At 35.6% G+C, this 16719-nt stretch overlaps 1 protein-coding gene and 1 long non-coding RNA gene across 5 annotated transcripts in view; one reads left to right on the top strand and one right to left on the bottom strand.

Moving 5' to 3' along the window:
• The window catches only part of CCDC73 (coiled-coil domain containing 73), a 48605-nt gene that overhangs the window by 984 nt on the left and 30902 nt on the right, over positions 1 to 16719 (bottom strand). For 3 of the 4 annotated variants that reach the window (XM_036426369.1, XM_045578034.1, XM_045578035.1), the window contains 4 exons: positions 12012 to 12122; positions 9155 to 9341; positions 6754 to 8250; positions 4661 to 4830 (listed from right to left, as the gene is read on the bottom strand). In XM_036426369.1, coding sequence (XP_036282262.1) covers positions 4661 to 4830; positions 6754 to 8250; positions 9155 to 9341; positions 12012 to 12122 — 1965 coding nt within the window. Of the gene's footprint in view, positions 1 to 4660; positions 4831 to 6753; positions 8251 to 9154; positions 9342 to 12011; positions 12123 to 16719 lie in introns of those variants that run through there. The other variant, XM_036426372.2, reaches the window with a different exon arrangement.
• On the top strand, positions 929 to 3175 carry LOC123651919. Its single transcript, XR_006740917.1, has 3 exons — positions 929 to 1106; positions 1138 to 2581; positions 2782 to 3175. It is a non-coding gene; the product is annotated as an uncharacterized LOC123651919 (long non-coding RNA).

Below are 16719 nucleotides of genomic sequence, written 5' to 3'. Positions count from 1 at the left end.
AATAGATAAAAGTATAAAGTAACTAAAAATCAGTAGCAAACCACTATTCAGAGATTTAACAACATTTTGGTACTATTTGCTCTAGACTTTTTTTCTTCTATTTTTAGTATAATAGATCAATAATTTTCTAGAATTTTATATCTTTGCTTTTTCCATTGAGCTGCTTTCCTAGGTCTGTGGTCGGCAAACTGCGACTCGCTAGCCATATGCAGCTCTTTAGCCCGTTGAGTGTGTCTCTTCCACAAAACACCCCGGCCTGGGCGAGTTTATTTTGAAGAAGTGGCGTTAGAAGAAGTTTAACTTTAAAAAATTTGTCTCTCAAAAGGAATTTCAATCATTGTACTGTTGATATTTGGCTCTGTTGACTAATGAGTTTGCCGACCACTGTCTAAGGTCATTAAAATTTCTCCTAAACTATTGTCAGGGGCTGCAAAATATTCCCTTTAATGCACGAGTTATAATTTATCTCTTAATTATTTGTTTGAACTTACCCCTATCAAATAAATTTGAGTTAATTTCTTGAAAATAAAACAAACCTTTGAAGGTCTTGGATTACTAGATAAAACTGTTAAAGGGAATGTTATAATAATTTAGAAATAGGGTAAGAACTACATTAAAATTATCCAAGATTTCAACCACCATTAAACAGTACACTATTTAAAATTTTGAATCACACATTTTCCAAACTGTATTAAAAACATTTTTACCATTTCCCTTTATTAAAGTCTTTTAGGAACATGGCTCCATTTTATTCCATGTTCCATAATCTATACCAGTGGTAAGCAAACTCATTAGTCAACAGGCAGATATCAGCAGTCCAATGATTGAAATTTCTTTTGAGAGCCAAATTTTTAAACTTAACCTATATAGGTAGGTACATTGTTATTAACTTAATTAGGGTACTCCTAAGCAGGCTTTTGCTACAATAAAAACTCAAGGGGCCAAAGAGCCGCGTGTGACTCACGAAGTCCAGTTTGCCGACCACTGATCTGTACTAATAAGAGGGTAATATGCTAACTAAACCAGACATCATCTGGATGACTTTCTGGCCAAAGCCATGGTGGCAGGGCTAAAGCAGAGGTGGTTAGGAGTGATCAGGCTGGCAGGTGAGAGCAGTTAGGGTGATGAGGCTGGCAGGGAGAGCTGTTGGGATTGCAAGAGGGATGTCTGACTACCTGGGAAGGGGCCTAAACCAGCAGTTGGACATCCCCCCTAGGAGTCCTGAATTGAGGCAATGTAAGATTACATAGTAATTTTTTATAGGCTCTTAACTGTTCACATTTAATCTCACTTTCCTATGAACTGCTCTTGGTCCTGAGGAATTCAGCCACCTGTCCTCTCAAAGTCCTAGCCTCTGATCCTTATGATGATACTGTATTCATATGATGTTCTTATAAAATAACAGAGATGAAAAAGTATTTGCAAAGATTGCCAGGACAATAAGCAAGTTAAACTTTTGTGAGCCTTAGTTTTCTCATCAGCTCCTTTTAGATATAAAATGCTATTGTAAAAAGTAACTGATAGCCTGGCTGGTATGACATGGAGCGATGTCCTATACACCAAAAGGTCACGGGGTTCGATTCCCAGTCAGGGTGGGTACTCAGGAGTTGATTGATGGCTTTTGATTTAATGGTCCTGTTTTGCCATCAAAATACTGAATGCATTTTGGTACATTTGACAAAGTGCAAATCAGCCCATTTCCCAAAATTCTGATTCTTTGACTTTTTATCTTGATGATGGGAAGGAGAGAGACATTTACACATATCTGCTTTAATTTCTTCCCCTAAAACTAGCTACTTGGTGGGAGGGGCAGAGGCAGGGAATGCCTGTAGAGAGAATCAAGATTTTAACAAAATTTGTCTTAGCTTAACTAGGGTTTTTCAGCCTATAGCAATAATTCTAGTTTTAGAAGTAGCCACATATCATTGTTCTTTCCTATCTCCTTTTAAAAATACTTCCTCTTTCTGTCTGACTCAAAGATCTGGTTGTATTTTAAAATTTAACTTCACTAAACCTAATTCACTGTATAAAATGAATTGTTTACACTGGCCCCTATTTCCCATCATTCCTAGGTATGACCAAGATTGCCACAGGCTACTAACCTAACCTCTCCAAGTACCAAAAAGGGGATTAGCTCATAATATATACCGAAAATTTTACAGGGTTGGTGTGGCTAGAGGGCATAAGAATATGAAGAATATGAATAACTTATTCCTTTCTGGCTATAAGAATTCATAAAATTAGTCTTCATTTATTTTAGAACAACGATAAGCAAACTTTTTCTATAAAGAGCCAGAAAAAAATATTTTTGGCTTTGTGGGATAGTGACCTCCCTCACAACTGCTTAATTGGCCTTGCTACACAGAAGCAGCCAAAAACAATAGTTAATGGGTGTGGCTGTGCTCTAATAAAATTGTACTTAAATGAAGGGGTGGGGGCTGCATTTGGCCCACCAGTTGTCACCTGACAGCCCTATTTAGAAAAGTGTAAAATATTAAGGAGCAAGTAAACAGGCTTTATAAAGAGACTAGATTTGTCTGGTTTAATGCAAGGATAATAGCATTTTCAGTAGTCTAGGCCAGTGGTCTGCAAATTCATTAGTCAACAGCCAAATAGCAACAGTACAATTATTGAAATTTTTGAGAGCCAAATTTTTTAAACTTAAACTATATAGTTAGGTACATTGTTTTTAACTTAATTAGGGTACTCTTAAGCTGGCCTTTGCTAAAAACTCAAGGGGCCAACGAGCTGCAGTTTGCTGACCACTGGTCTAGGCAAAAGAATAGGTCTGCTTTTAAATGTGTCCCACATTAGATCTTGACAGGTAGTGTCTCAGTGCTTTGGAATTATTTCACATTTGTGTCACTACTTCCTCATTTGTAAAATAGATGTGCCTTACAGCACTGTTGTGGGAATATTTTTTTGAAAAAGTTTTAATTCTATAAATTCTTAAAAACATTAATTGCAAGAAAAGCATTAGGATTAGACAAAGAATAGAACTACTGGGTTAATTAGAAAAATGGGCTTGAAAGGGAGACATCATACCTTTGAAAAGAGGACAATTATAATAAACTAGGGGCACGAATTTCGTGCACTGGGGGGAGAGGTCCCTCAGGCCAGCCTGCCCCCTCTCACATACTGAGAGCCCTCAGGGGATGTCCTACTGATGGCTTAGGCCTGCTCCCTAATGGGAGCGGACCTAAGCCACAGTCTGGCCTCCTTCTGCAGCAGGCGACCAGGCTGATCAGAGGAAGGCGCCAGCTCCATCACCACTGCCAGTCACCACAGTGGCAAAGGTATTTTCATCAACACAGATTCTAGTCCCTTCACCATGAAAAAATGACAGCTTTCTTTAGGCATTTTCAAGATGTGTCTTTCATAGGATATGACATTTCTTTTTCTTTTTATCCTCACCTGAGGATATGTTTCCATTGATTTTTTCCCCCCCTTCCCTCTGATTGTAGGCTCGGCCCCTTCCCAAGCCATCTTTGTTGGGTTAATTTGCATACTCACTCTGATTGGCTGTGGGCTTGGTGGAGGTACGGTCAATTATTGGGTAAGATGTTAAGTATTCAACCTAATTAGAAATTGGTATCTAGCTTTTACTTTTTGCTTTAATTTCACCAACTTACCTGTCATTTCCCAATGACAGATTGATCATATTTTAAAGATACACACTTGTATACATCAAGCCGAAATTATTTCTGCTATCAGGATGGTGAGAAGATGAATCCTGATTTTAGTTTTAACCCTCCCAGAATAAAAGTTTATACTACCTCAGTGGGGGTCTCTCATACTTAAAAAGGGAAAGGAAATTTATTATGAAAACCTGTTATATGTTAAGGCATTAATACTGTAATTTTCACCTTCGATGTTTTGAAGAGAAAGTTTTTTATTGTGCATCTGTAAAACTTAAAACAATATAGTAGCTTTAAAAGCTCACTATGCAATTATTTAAATAAGTAACCTTTCCTAACATTTATAGATTATCTTTTAGCAGTTATACCTATAATTGTTTTTTTTAGACTTTGAAAAACATAGCCTTTTTTGTACTAAAGTTTTGTACACCAAGATAAGCAACTTATAAATTTTACCAAAAAAACTGTCTCTTGTAATTAGTTGCTTTTCGTATGACAAATAGACTCTGGAGCCATATAATCTCTACAAATCTTTTGTTGAATATTTACATTCATACTTGATATATATTGGACATTTGATCCTTTCATATTCCGTGTTCTAACTGAAATAATTTAAAATAAACTTCTTCCTTCACAGCAGTTTCCCAAATGTAAGTAACAGTAAGCCCTAGCTGAATTTATTCACTGATTATTTAAGCATGTTTAATTAGAATAAAATTTTAAATGCTCAAACTGTAAACAGTTGTATTTTAAGTTTAAATAAATGTGCCAGTGCCAATATTCCTAAGTTTAGGTGACTAAAATATAGAAGTACCATAATACAATACCTCACACTCTCCTTCCTCAAGCAGGCTGGATTATATCTATTTGATTTATACACTGTGACTTTTTCCTGCTGTTTTCCATCAACCTTAATTGTGAAAAATGGTGCCATGCTGCCCTCTTGATATTATTTTGGGATCAGTTAGGTCTTAAAGCATCCAGATGCATACAGTTCTACACATATCTATAGAATTAGCTCACTAAGGTCTGCTTGGCAATATTTTTAATTGACTTACATGTTCTGTGGGAAAAGAAGAATCATAAAAAGTCTTTGCAGTTGCATTCCTCTCTTCACCGGGCTCTCCCTTGGGATCTGGATGGATAGTGGAGTTATTCAAAGTGTCAGCAACTCTGTTAATGCTGGTAGTATCTGCTTGACAAAAAGGAAATGGCAACAACTGAATTTTATTCTCCAGGCACTCATTAGTGGCTGAACTTGTTTTACTCTGATTCTGTGCTTTTGTATTTATAAAGTAACAATTTCTATTTTCTTTTTCACTTTGATCTTTTATAGCTTTCATAGACTTTGCTCTTACATTAAACATTTCATTTCAGAAAACTAAGTTTTATTATTGCTACTTTCTAAAACCTGATTTCACATTAAAACGAGTGAAATGGTATAAACATCTTATAAAACAAAATGTTATCCTTATTCCCCAGTTACTACATTGCCTGTACATGTAAACATTTATATAGTGAACATCTTAACAATTCAGATTAAAAGAAATTGGCCATAAGTAAGATACCCAACAAAGGGCTGTCCAGTATTTAATAAACATAAAAGTAATGTAGAGAAACATGCCTACTTCGAAGTTTAAAAAATATTTAAACTTTTATGAGTTTGAGGACTTTGCAAGTTGAATTTTTATAGAATTTCAGACATCTCCCTTTCCATTCTTACTATTTATATCACTGAAATTTAATTTAGAAGAAAAGAACTTGATAAAATAGTCAACATTAGTCCTGATCCTTGACTAATAACACTTGATTAACCATAGCACTTGAATGATAAGATTAATGGAATCTGAACTTAATACATTTTATTAGGGAAAAAAAAATTTGTGAAATGAGGTTTTTCAGTGCTTTGGTGTTTCTATTTTGTTTTTTCCCCTGCATCTCCATTCATGCTAGTAAGCAATAAGTATTTTGCTTTTAGTTCCCAGTTTTTCTCTCAAGTTTTCTCTTTCCTTTTAAAAGAAGCCTGTTAAAGTCAGGGCCACGCAAAGCTGTCCTTACCTACATTTCTTTTAATGTGTCTAACTGCATATTCCTAAATAGGCAAAGTCCCTTAAAATCTAAATATTTAACAATGTAAACAACTTTGATTAAGAGACTGCAAATGGCAAAGTAAACATTTCCCTCATGATCATACTTCTTAAACTATTTCTCATTATCTCCAAGTTATGTTTATACAGCATCTACACGTTAATATGAAAAAATTCAAGTACTCCCAATTTTAGAGTATGAATCTCAAGTACCCATTATTCAGCTTCAATATCCATTAATATTACTTCATATGACTTTTATCCATTTACCTTTCCCCCTATTTTTCTATTGTGTATTTTTAAAGCAAAATTTGGACATTGTTATTTCATGTGGTAGTTTTAATACAATAGTCCGAAATATTTAGCATTTTAGTGAATTAGTAATATAGGTACATAATATTAAGGGGTTCAATTTAAGGTGTTTCAATGACAAATAACAATGATATGAAATGTAATCATACTATACCTTGAGATTGTCAAAAGCTGGATTTGTGGTGCTGGTGAAGGGACAGATAAAATAGAAAAATAAAGAGGGAGAAAACTGGGGGAAGAAAGTGACAAAAGGTGGTTCTGAGGGGGAGAGGTAGTGATTTTTCTGGTGTGTTTGTGTGTGTGTGTGTGTGTGTGTGTGTGTGTGTGTCAGGAATAAACATGACACTGGAAGAAGCCTTATCAACTTTTCAGCATTTGCTCTAGAAAGTAAAGACCTCAGATGAAGTAGCAGTTCCTAATTTAAAATTAGTCGCCTGGACCTGTGGTTTTTATTATTTTCAGTTCCTTGATTCTTTTTTTTAATTTCCAAAATGCAATTGTGTCTCAGTATATGTTGACAAAACTGGTTCAGATTTAGGTGAAAAATCCACTTTCATCTAAATAAAGCCTTTTTACTATGTAGGGAGTATTTTAGGTTTAGAAAAAAAATAAATACTAACATTTTTTCATGTTGAACATAATCTGGAGAATTTTTACCAATAATACTAAACAGAAATAACAAATTTTAAAAGTAAACATAAAGCTTGTTTTCTTACCTGGCCCAATATCCTTCCTGACATCATCCACACACACATTTTTACAAAGTGTCATAGAAACAATCTTTTCGTTTTCTGAGGGGCCTATTGGTCTCTTGTTCAGCAACAAGGGAATGCCAGGAGTTGAAGTGCTCACTGTTTGACTTTCATTTTGATTTACTTTTAACCAAGAACTGGGGTCTAAAAAATTCACATATACTGGCGTTTTCTCAGCTTTTTTATCCGAAGTTGAAAGATCAAAGGCTGACTTTCCACTTCTGTTTACTAAATCTCCAGATGGCTTGATGTGAAATGAACATGATTCTTCCAGCTGTCCTTCACTGTAAATTTTTCCTAAAACGATGTCATTTAACGACTCTGTTTTTTCAGTATTATTTAACAATGTATGCTGTCTTTCATTAACATCCACAAACAGGGAAAGGCCATTTTTTGAAGCTTCAGTTAACTGATTCTCATCAATGTGACTCTCTTTATTGGAAAACTGCATTTCTGTGGAAGTTTTCATGTGAACAGCAGTTTTCATATCTTTGGCTTGTGAAATATGTATATTCTCATTGTTAACTTGAAGATGAGAAGTGTTCATGCTGTTTTCGAAATCTCCCAAACAGTTCATAAATGGACTTCGTCTGTCATTCAGATTTTTACATACAGCTCTTTTCCCAGGGCTTGAGTTTGGTTTCACCAATATAGGCATCATATTAACATTTTTATCTGAATTCTTAAGAAATGCTTTCAAATTATCACTGAAAACTGCAGATGAAATGGGGCGTTCAAGTGCAACGTCATAGGGAATAGTTAGTCCAGGTTTCTCTGAAGTGTCCTTACAGATTTGCTGAACATCTGAAGTTTGTTTAGATGGCGGTGTGCTGCACTCACTTTTTTTATTTACCAGTTGTATTTGTTCTATTTTATATGGTTTATCATCTAATATAACATTACTTGAGTCATGTAAATTGTATTTTTGACACTGAACAGGATTCTTTTTTATATCCAGAGATGAATCCAAATCTGTTTTGGTGTGGTCACTGTTTGTAATTTTCTTCTTTGTGGCATTTTCTTGCGTCTCTGGAAGCAATCTAAACTGTTGTTCAGAAACATCTTTTTTATGATTTGTACTGTGAGCCATCTCATTTAAGACACTGTTAAATGATATTCTGTTACTTTCAACCTCCAGATGTAAATCTGCATGGTGAACATCGAATCCTTCAGTTTTTTCTAAGTGTGTGCTCTCTGTCTCTATTGATATACCTGCCTCTAAAAAATAATTATTTGGTGATTTAAATTCTGTAGATTCATTGTCTCTTTCCAAGCCTACCTTGTCTTTTATTTCTGTAGTAGCTGCTTTTCTAAAGTCGGTAACATTCAAGGTTTGTCCTTGACTGATTAATTCTTTTTCTATGCAGAGGGTTTTGCTTATAGAGATTTCACTTTGCTTCTCGTCTTGAGGTATACTAGGATCAATTTCATTCTTGGGGATATTTTCAATATGCTGTATATCTGTCATGATGAGAACACAATAAATTTTTATTCACTACAATAAAAGTACTTTTGGTTTAAAACAGGAGATATTGAGAGTATTATAAAAATGATTTTTATTTCTCTAATCAAATCCATATAAACACATAGCTGATTAGATAAAATCAATTTATCCTAACACTTTATACTCTTTCTATTGCTAATTAGATCTAGAAATTGCTAGCTGGCTTCTTCAATACCAGCATCACTTTTTTAATTTACTACCTTGTAAATATATTTTGATTTTGGAATACTTTTGGCCAAGTATATAAAATGTCTACTTAAGACATTAATTTTTATTCAGTTGGAGTCTAACCATAGATTTCAAAAATTAGGTATAATCACAATAATCTAGAATATAAAGTTGAGGGCTTGTAGGGCTTTTTTAGTTTGACCATTCTCTCTACAACATCTCCACCAAGTGGTTGTTCAGCCTAGTTTTGAACACTTTCAAAGAATTAATTAGTCAAGGACAAACCTTGCATGTTACTGTCTTTAAACAACTCTTTTTCAAGCTGATGAATTAGTAAATTATTTGAACAGTTTTAGAAAGGTCATTTGATGTAACGTGCTCTAGGTCAGATCATCAGAAGGTTACTGGAAGCCCATAGGTTATTCTCAGCAAAACAGTGAAGGCATAAACCAGAATGCAAAAAGCAAGTGATGAAAAGGCAGAAATGTACTTTTCCCAAAAAAATATTGATTGTAAAGAATAGCACAAAGGGCCCTGTTTTGTTAAGAGATATATATATATATATATATATATATATATAAATAATGTATTTCTCCAACTACGTTACAGGGTCCTCAAAGCAAAAGCTATAATTGAGTCCCCCTAAAAAGCTTAATATACAAATTAGAAAATATCAATATAATCTTAGGTTACCTTCTATAGTGATTTCTTCTGTAAGTGGTCCTTCTTTATCCCTCTCCTTTTCTCTAAATTCAGTTTCTAAACAAAAACTCATTGTATTTTCTTCCCTTATTTCTTGCCTAGAATTATATTTCTGTATGCTGTTTTGTAATTTTCCCATTGATATTTCACTGTTTTCAGTATTTACTTCTGGAAGATTCTAGTGTAAAAAGGAAAAGGTTTTTTTTTAATGTAAAAACAGATTAAAAGTTATAAAACAATGGGGGGGGGACTGGGAGATGAGTGGAGAGGGGAAAATGGGGGACATCTGAATACTTTCAACAAAATAAAATTTAAAAAGAAAGTATAAAACATTTAAATTGTGCTGATAAAAGTGGAATTACAACTAAAATACAAAAAATTCTGAAGACTAGCTGGAGAGAACCCTTATAGGCGGTGATGCAGGCTCCCACTGACAGCAGACAAGAAGAAGAAATAAAAGGCATCTAAATTGGAAACGGGGGAAATAAAACTCATTCACAGACAACATTATATTGTACATAGAAGATCCTAAAGGCTCTACCAAAAAAAAACACTAATAAATGAATTCATTAATGTGGCAGGATTCAAAATCACTCAAAAAATGGCTTTTTTTTTTTTTTTATATACAGCAGTAATGAACTCTCAGAAAGAAACAAAAACAATCTCTTTTACCCTTTGCCATAAATAAAATTAAGATACTTAGGAATAAACTTAACCAATGAAGTAAAAGACTTATACTTGAAAAAGTAAAGGACATTGACAAAAGAGAGGAAGATATAACAAGTGGAAGAATATATTGTACTATGTTCATGAATTTGTAGAATTATCATCATTAAAATGTCCCTACTACCTAATGCCATCTACAGATTCAATGCAAGCCCTATTAACATATTTCACATATCTTGAACAAATACTTCAAGAGTTTATATGGAACCAAAAATACCTTGAATAGTTGCAGCACTCTTCAGAAAAAACAAAGTTGGAGGAATCACAATACCAGACATCAAGTTATGCTACAAAGCCACTGTAATCAGAACAGCTTGATAGTAGCACAAGAACAGGCATATAACTCGATGGAACAGAACAGAGATCCCAGAAACCAACACAAGCCATTATGCTCAATTAATATTTGACAAAGGTGGCAAAAGCATACAATAGAGTAAAGCCTGTCTCTTCAATAATAAATGGTATTGGGAAAATTAGGCAGATGACATGCAAAAAAGTGAAACTAGACCACCAACTTACTTGTATACTACTATATACAAGAATAAACACAAAATGGATAAAATAAGTCATGAAATCATAAAAATCCTGGAAGAAACCATAGGTAGCAAAATCTTCAGACATCTCTAATAGCAGTATGTTTACCAAAACATCCAGGGCAAAGGAACTAAGGAAAAAATAAACAGATGGGACTACATCAAAATAAAAAGCTGCACAGCAAAAGAACCCAGCATTAAATTGAAAGGGGAACCCACTATATGTGAGAAACTGAAAAATAAAGTTACTTATATAACAATTTATATTAAAATCATCTTCAGTGAGTTTTATCAAGTTGATATTTAGATATAAAGTATATTAGTAAAAATATATTAGTGTAGTATTAGAGTAACAGAGTAATTAGCACAATAGTTTAAAATACAATCTTATTTTCCCAAAATACAGATTTCATAAACTCATAAATAGTAACTTTCTATTATGTTATTCTTGTAAAAAATTGAAAGGCAATGAAATAGATATTAAAATAGAAAAATCAATTTTGGGGTTCCCCAATTTTTAAAGTGAATCTTTATATTACACTTTACATCATTTACACTTTTATTATCTACTTCACTAAAATTAACATTTAGTAGCAAATGTGATTTAAGAAAATAGCCATTAAGTCTTAAGATAAAACTAGTAGCCCAGTGCATGAAATTCGTACACATTAAAAGGAATTAGAGGAAATATTTTGGGTGAGCTGCAGGACCTAGAGTCAAATACCCGCCTACCACCTGCCTGAGACTGGAAAATGCAGGAGACCCAGACCAGCTGGCCCTACCCCCATTAGATAAGACCCAGACCCTGCTGGCCCCACCCCATCAAGCCCCCAGGGCAGGGGTGCAGCCTAAGGTCCCCTGGCCCAGGTGCTGAGATGGGGGTGTGGCCTAAGGTTCCTTGTCAAGCCCCACTGGGTACAGGGTGTGACCTGAGGGCCCCTAGCCTGGCGCTGGGGGAGGGGGTGGTGCGGCCCGAGGTCCAAGGTCAAGCCCCATGGGGTGGGGGGCATGGCCTGAGGTACACTCTCAAGCACCTTGGGGCAGGAGGCATGGCCTGAGATCCCTCACCCCTGCCAGGCGCCATGCAGCCTCAGGTCCCCGGCTGTTCAGTTGTGCTGTTACTGTGTCCCAGCTAATTTGTATATTCCTCTATTATATAGATAGATGTTAACACTATAGAGCTCAACTACTATATACATGTTCTAAACATGGCTTTAATACATCTCAACAAAACTGCTGAGGAAAGCTAAATAGATCAGTCGATAATAATACCTATATGATTCTTTATTTTAATAATTTGCTATAATACTATTAATGGTTTTATGAAAAGGTAAATTAATTTTTGTGTTATATATGGGAAGTCATTCAAATTACACACATACACAGTTTGGTTTTTCATGCATAAAAACAATACAGGAAATTTGATCAAATTTAGCTTTTTAAAAAGCGTTCTCTTTTTAGAAATATAAATATAAAAAGAAAATGTGTCTGACTATTCCTACATTATTTTTGCAATATTACCTTAGCATTTAACAGTTAATTTAATTGTCTGCAACCATTCAAAATATTTAAGTATTTAATAAACCTACCTGCTTTTCCCCAGTTCTTTGTGCTTTCTCATGCTCATTTTGAAGATTAAGGAACTTTTCTTCATTTTCTTTTAACTTCTCCCTTTGCAGCTCATTATCTCTTTCAAGAGTCTGCAATAAAATTAATTATCCAAAAAATAATCAATACCACATTAATGAATTTTGATGTGTTTTATGTTGCTTGGACCTTTGCTTCTAACATGCTGCAAGTGCCATACAGATCAGTGATAATGTGCTATCTCAACAATAATTTTCATAAATTAACAGAAAGGTGCTTATAGTTTAGTTAACAGGAAAGAGGGGGAGGTTATGAAAAAGAAATGACTATAAAAGGATATAAAAACATTGCCATTATTCAGTTTCACCACATAAGTTTTAATGTACTGAAAAAGTAATATAAACTACAGCATTGAAAAATATGAAATGTAGCATAATCCAGCACAAACACTACTAAAAAATTTTAACTACCACAGAACATTTTCCCATATTTGTTTATTTTATAAAGTAACTGGCTAGAGAGGCCTTAAATACAATTTTAATTTTTAATTTCAAATTAACTCATTTTAAGTAGAGTTTTAATATTTACTCTATTAACCTATAACTTTATAAAGTTATATAATATAAACACCATCACACTACCCTCTCTCCCCCCAGAAAAACCTTTAAAGACTAAAACCACTAATAAGTGTTTTCTAAGACACGGGTTTTAAAGCTATCAGTGTCAGTGTCACCATACTATTAGGTTTCTCTAATGTCTACTTGTAAACCAAATGAACCTCCATAAAAAGACAAAGTAGTAAGAACTTTACATGTCTACTATATCTGGAATTTTTAAGTTCATTTGTTGATCATTATTAAAACTATGTACATTCAGAGTAATTCTTTTCCAGCCACACAAAGAAAAGGTAAGGTTTTCCAATTCTCGTTCTCAGAGGTAACCACTCAGGCAGTTTCTTGTGTTCCCTTCCAGAAACTGTCTATAACCATAAAGAATAAAGAACTATACATACTGTGTTATTCTGCATCTGTTTTGAAAAAATTAATATGTCTTGTTTACTTTCCATTTCATATTTAGACTATCTCACTTTAAAGGCTTCATAATGTTTCAACTATATAGAGTTCTCAATTATATCTAAAATGTCAATCTGCAGGCAAAATTCTGGAAACATAATTTTACAATTTTAACATGAAGATTCTCCTCTAGCTCATAAAGAACTAAATATTTAACAAGCTCCTAATATGTGTCAGATACTCTTTTATGCTATGGTAGTGAAAATTTACTGTTCTATTGGAAGTTATACTCTATCAGGAGATTATTTGGTACCAGAGGCCCAGTGCATGAAAATTTGTGCACTTGGGGGCGGGGGGGGGGGGGGGTCCTCAGCCCGACCTGTGCCCTCTTGCAGTTCGGGAGCCCTTAGGGGATATCCAACTGACAGCTTAGGGCAGGTCTAAGCCACAGTCTGGCCTCCCTCTGATGGAGGCAACTGGGTGGGTGATCAGGGGACATCTCTGGCCCATGAGTGGCTGGCCCTGCCCCTCGCTGCCGCAGCCCCTCCCTCCCCCCACGGTTGCCATCCTCTTCCTGGGCCCACTGGCACTTGCCTTGGCTGGCCTACAGCTGCCTGTTCACTGGCCCCACCCCTGCCAACCAGTTGTTCAGCCGTTCCGTCAATTTGGATATTACATTTTCATTATATAGGATTGTTTGCATCTAGATTAACAATCTAAAATGCTAGCTAAAAAAAATGGATATTGTAGAAAGTAAAAATAAAACCACCTATTAATATTTTAACATACCAAAAACTGAGTAAATTATCTTTGTTAATACTATGACTATGGCAGCAAACTAAGTGCCGTATTTTTCGGACCATAAGACGCTCCGGACCATAAGACGCACCAGTTTTTAGAGAAGGGAAATGAAGAAAAAAAGATTCTGAAACAAATAGTGTCCTAAAATATTTTATGTGCATTAAAACCCAACATCACAGTCATAAACACATGTAATCAACCCTGTAAAGTAAACAGCAGCATTTAGAACCATTTTAGAGCCGGGCAAGCACACAGAGACCACCCAGAGCCGGGCAAGTAAAAAAACTTTTTTTTTTAAAAGTATATTTGTAGGCTATATTTGGACCATAAGACGCAGGGACTTTCCCCCCCCACTTCTGGGGGGAAAAAGGTGCGTCTTATGGTCCGAAAAATACGGTAAATTATTCTTATTAACCCTATACCTATAGCAGTATAACTATACTTATATCTGACTAAACTATAGTTAAATCATAGTATAAAATATTCTTCATCATGAGAAATTGTTTCTCTATGCTCCAAACTGTACCATAAAAATAGACAGATAGCAGCATGACTGCAGAGCACTGAAACAGAGTAGGCCATTACGAAGAGTAATGATCCCTTTTAGTACAGGTGGAATTAGAATGCTCGAGAAAACACTTGAGATATCTATGCAGCACAATCTTCAGCAACAGTTCTACATTTGTATTTTCTTATGCTATATAGCAGTGGTTCTCCAGTACCAGTCTGCAAACAAGCACTGATTGCAAACAAGCATGGCAAAATTTCACTAGACCATGGCAAAAAAAATGTCAATTGGAGGGCATCATGTGTCTTTTCTTGTAACAGACCATCCTTTTACCTGATTATATTCTTACTATAGTTTTAGTGTTAAACATGTTCTCTTTCAAAAAATGAAAAAGATGATAGATAGTATTGGTTATTTTTTAATGTCCTTACTTATCGAAATAAAAAGCTGACAATTCTGTCCTGTTTTTGCCAATACTTTGAAATTTTACTATATGAAACCTAGTTTATCCATATATTATCAAGGCACAGGTAATAATGGTGCTAGTTAAAGAAAGCATTTGGAGGACCCAAGGTTTTAGTAGTGTTGTTAAAAGATCCTGGAACCAAAGTTACAGTCATCATGAACTCAAAGAAACACATGACTATATATATCTGTAACTATTCTAGGCTCTGCAGAATTTAATGATACATAAACATTGGATTTAGAAAGCATGGAAAGCAATTTAAAAGTTGTGGTTTTTGCCGAAACCGGTTTGGCTCAATGGATAGAGGGTTGGCCTGTGGACTGAAGGCTCCCAGGTTTGATTCTGGTCAAGGGCATGTACCTTGGTTGCGGGCACATCCCCATTAGGGGGTGTGCAAGAGGCAGCTGATCGATGATTCTCTCTCATCGATGTTTCTGACTCTGTCCCTCTCTCTTCCTCTCTGTGAAAAATCAATAAAATATATTTTAAGAAAAAAAAGAGAAAAATAAAAGTTGTTGTTTTCATATAACGGATCTAACAGAAGTGGCAGCTCTCATAGGTCTAGGAAAAATAGTAACAATGTAACATAGAAATGTGTTGAATAGAATCAGGACAAATATTTAATCCTAGGTTTGCCACTAATTATGAGACTTTGAACTACATGCTTATACTTTCTGGATCTCTAGCTCATGAAATGATGATTAGACTAGCTAATCTCTAATATTTTGTTCATCCTAAAAACTGAGATTTCAACTCCTTTAAATGTATTAGAAGACAAGTCTGATAACTGCTACTCATAAAGAATGTGGATAAACTACATCACATATTTCTTGGGAGGAGGTTCAACATATCAGAGAAATGGCTCCAAATTATCCATCTGTAGGGTAGGTGGAGAAGGTATTGGGGATACTTGCTTTATACCTGGACTTTCAGAGAAATGATTTCTGCTTGTCTTTTATTGGAGTAGGTGAAGAGGTGAAGAGGAGGGAGAGGTTTGATTCAAGCACACCTCCTTCCTTCCTATTTTAATTCTAACTCCTATAGAGGCAAAAAAAATAAAGAAGGCAAAACTTTCTTTGCACGACTAGTCAAAAAACATCAGTGATAAACCTTGCACTGCTCAAGTTAGGTTTGGTTCCATTCAATGGTGATGGGCTCAGCATAATTTGTGAGGCCCGGTACAAAATGGGGGGGAGGGGGGGGAGAACACAGGGAAAATGTGCTTTTACAGACATTACAAAAGATTTTTCTTTCTTCATGGTCCATACCTCCTCCCTTCCTCTCTTATCCCCATCAACCTATCATGGGGGTTTGTATTTTCTATTTAATGCCATGGTCCCCCGGGCAGAAGGATACTCACAGGGCAAAAGCAGATGCTCACAGATGCCTAAAGGCCTTGCCACATTACTCAAAGTATAAGCCACCAGTTACTGAGTTCTACCTCCTGCAAGTGGTATATCCTGTCTGTAGGTGATGGAAGTCAATCTCCTGTCTCATGGGCCCTTTGCCCAACCCATAGCAGAGAGGTAACCCTCAAGGGATTGCAACTGCTAGGTAGAGAAGCACCTTAGTACCTAAACTGGGGACTCACTTCCTGCCAACTCACCTATTTAACATGCCGAATGCCAGGATATTACCACCCAGGACACAGAATGCTGCAGGGCTCATGCACTCCACTCAGACCCTCTCTTCTGCATCTGGGCTTCCAGCAGGGGTATAGGGCAAGAGTAGAATACAGGCCTCTCACCACCCATGTGAGCTAGTTTCAATAGCAGTCTCGAGACAGGAGCAGGGAGGATGAGGCCAGGCAAAGCCCAGGGCTCAGAAGGGTACAGAAGACCCAGCAGCCAAACAGTGGTCCTGGGAGGCAGTGGGAAACAGGAGAACACCTGAGCTGAGGCTCCAATGCCATTATTAGACTT

Source organism: Pipistrellus kuhlii, unplaced genomic scaffold (assembly GCF_014108245.1).
Source record: "Pipistrellus kuhlii isolate mPipKuh1 unplaced genomic scaffold, mPipKuh1.p scaffold_m20_p_9, whole genome shotgun sequence".
Lineage (NCBI taxonomy): Eukaryota > Metazoa > Chordata > Mammalia > Chiroptera > Vespertilionidae > Pipistrellus > Pipistrellus kuhlii.
This window is presented reverse-complemented; position numbering and strand designations above follow the sequence as displayed.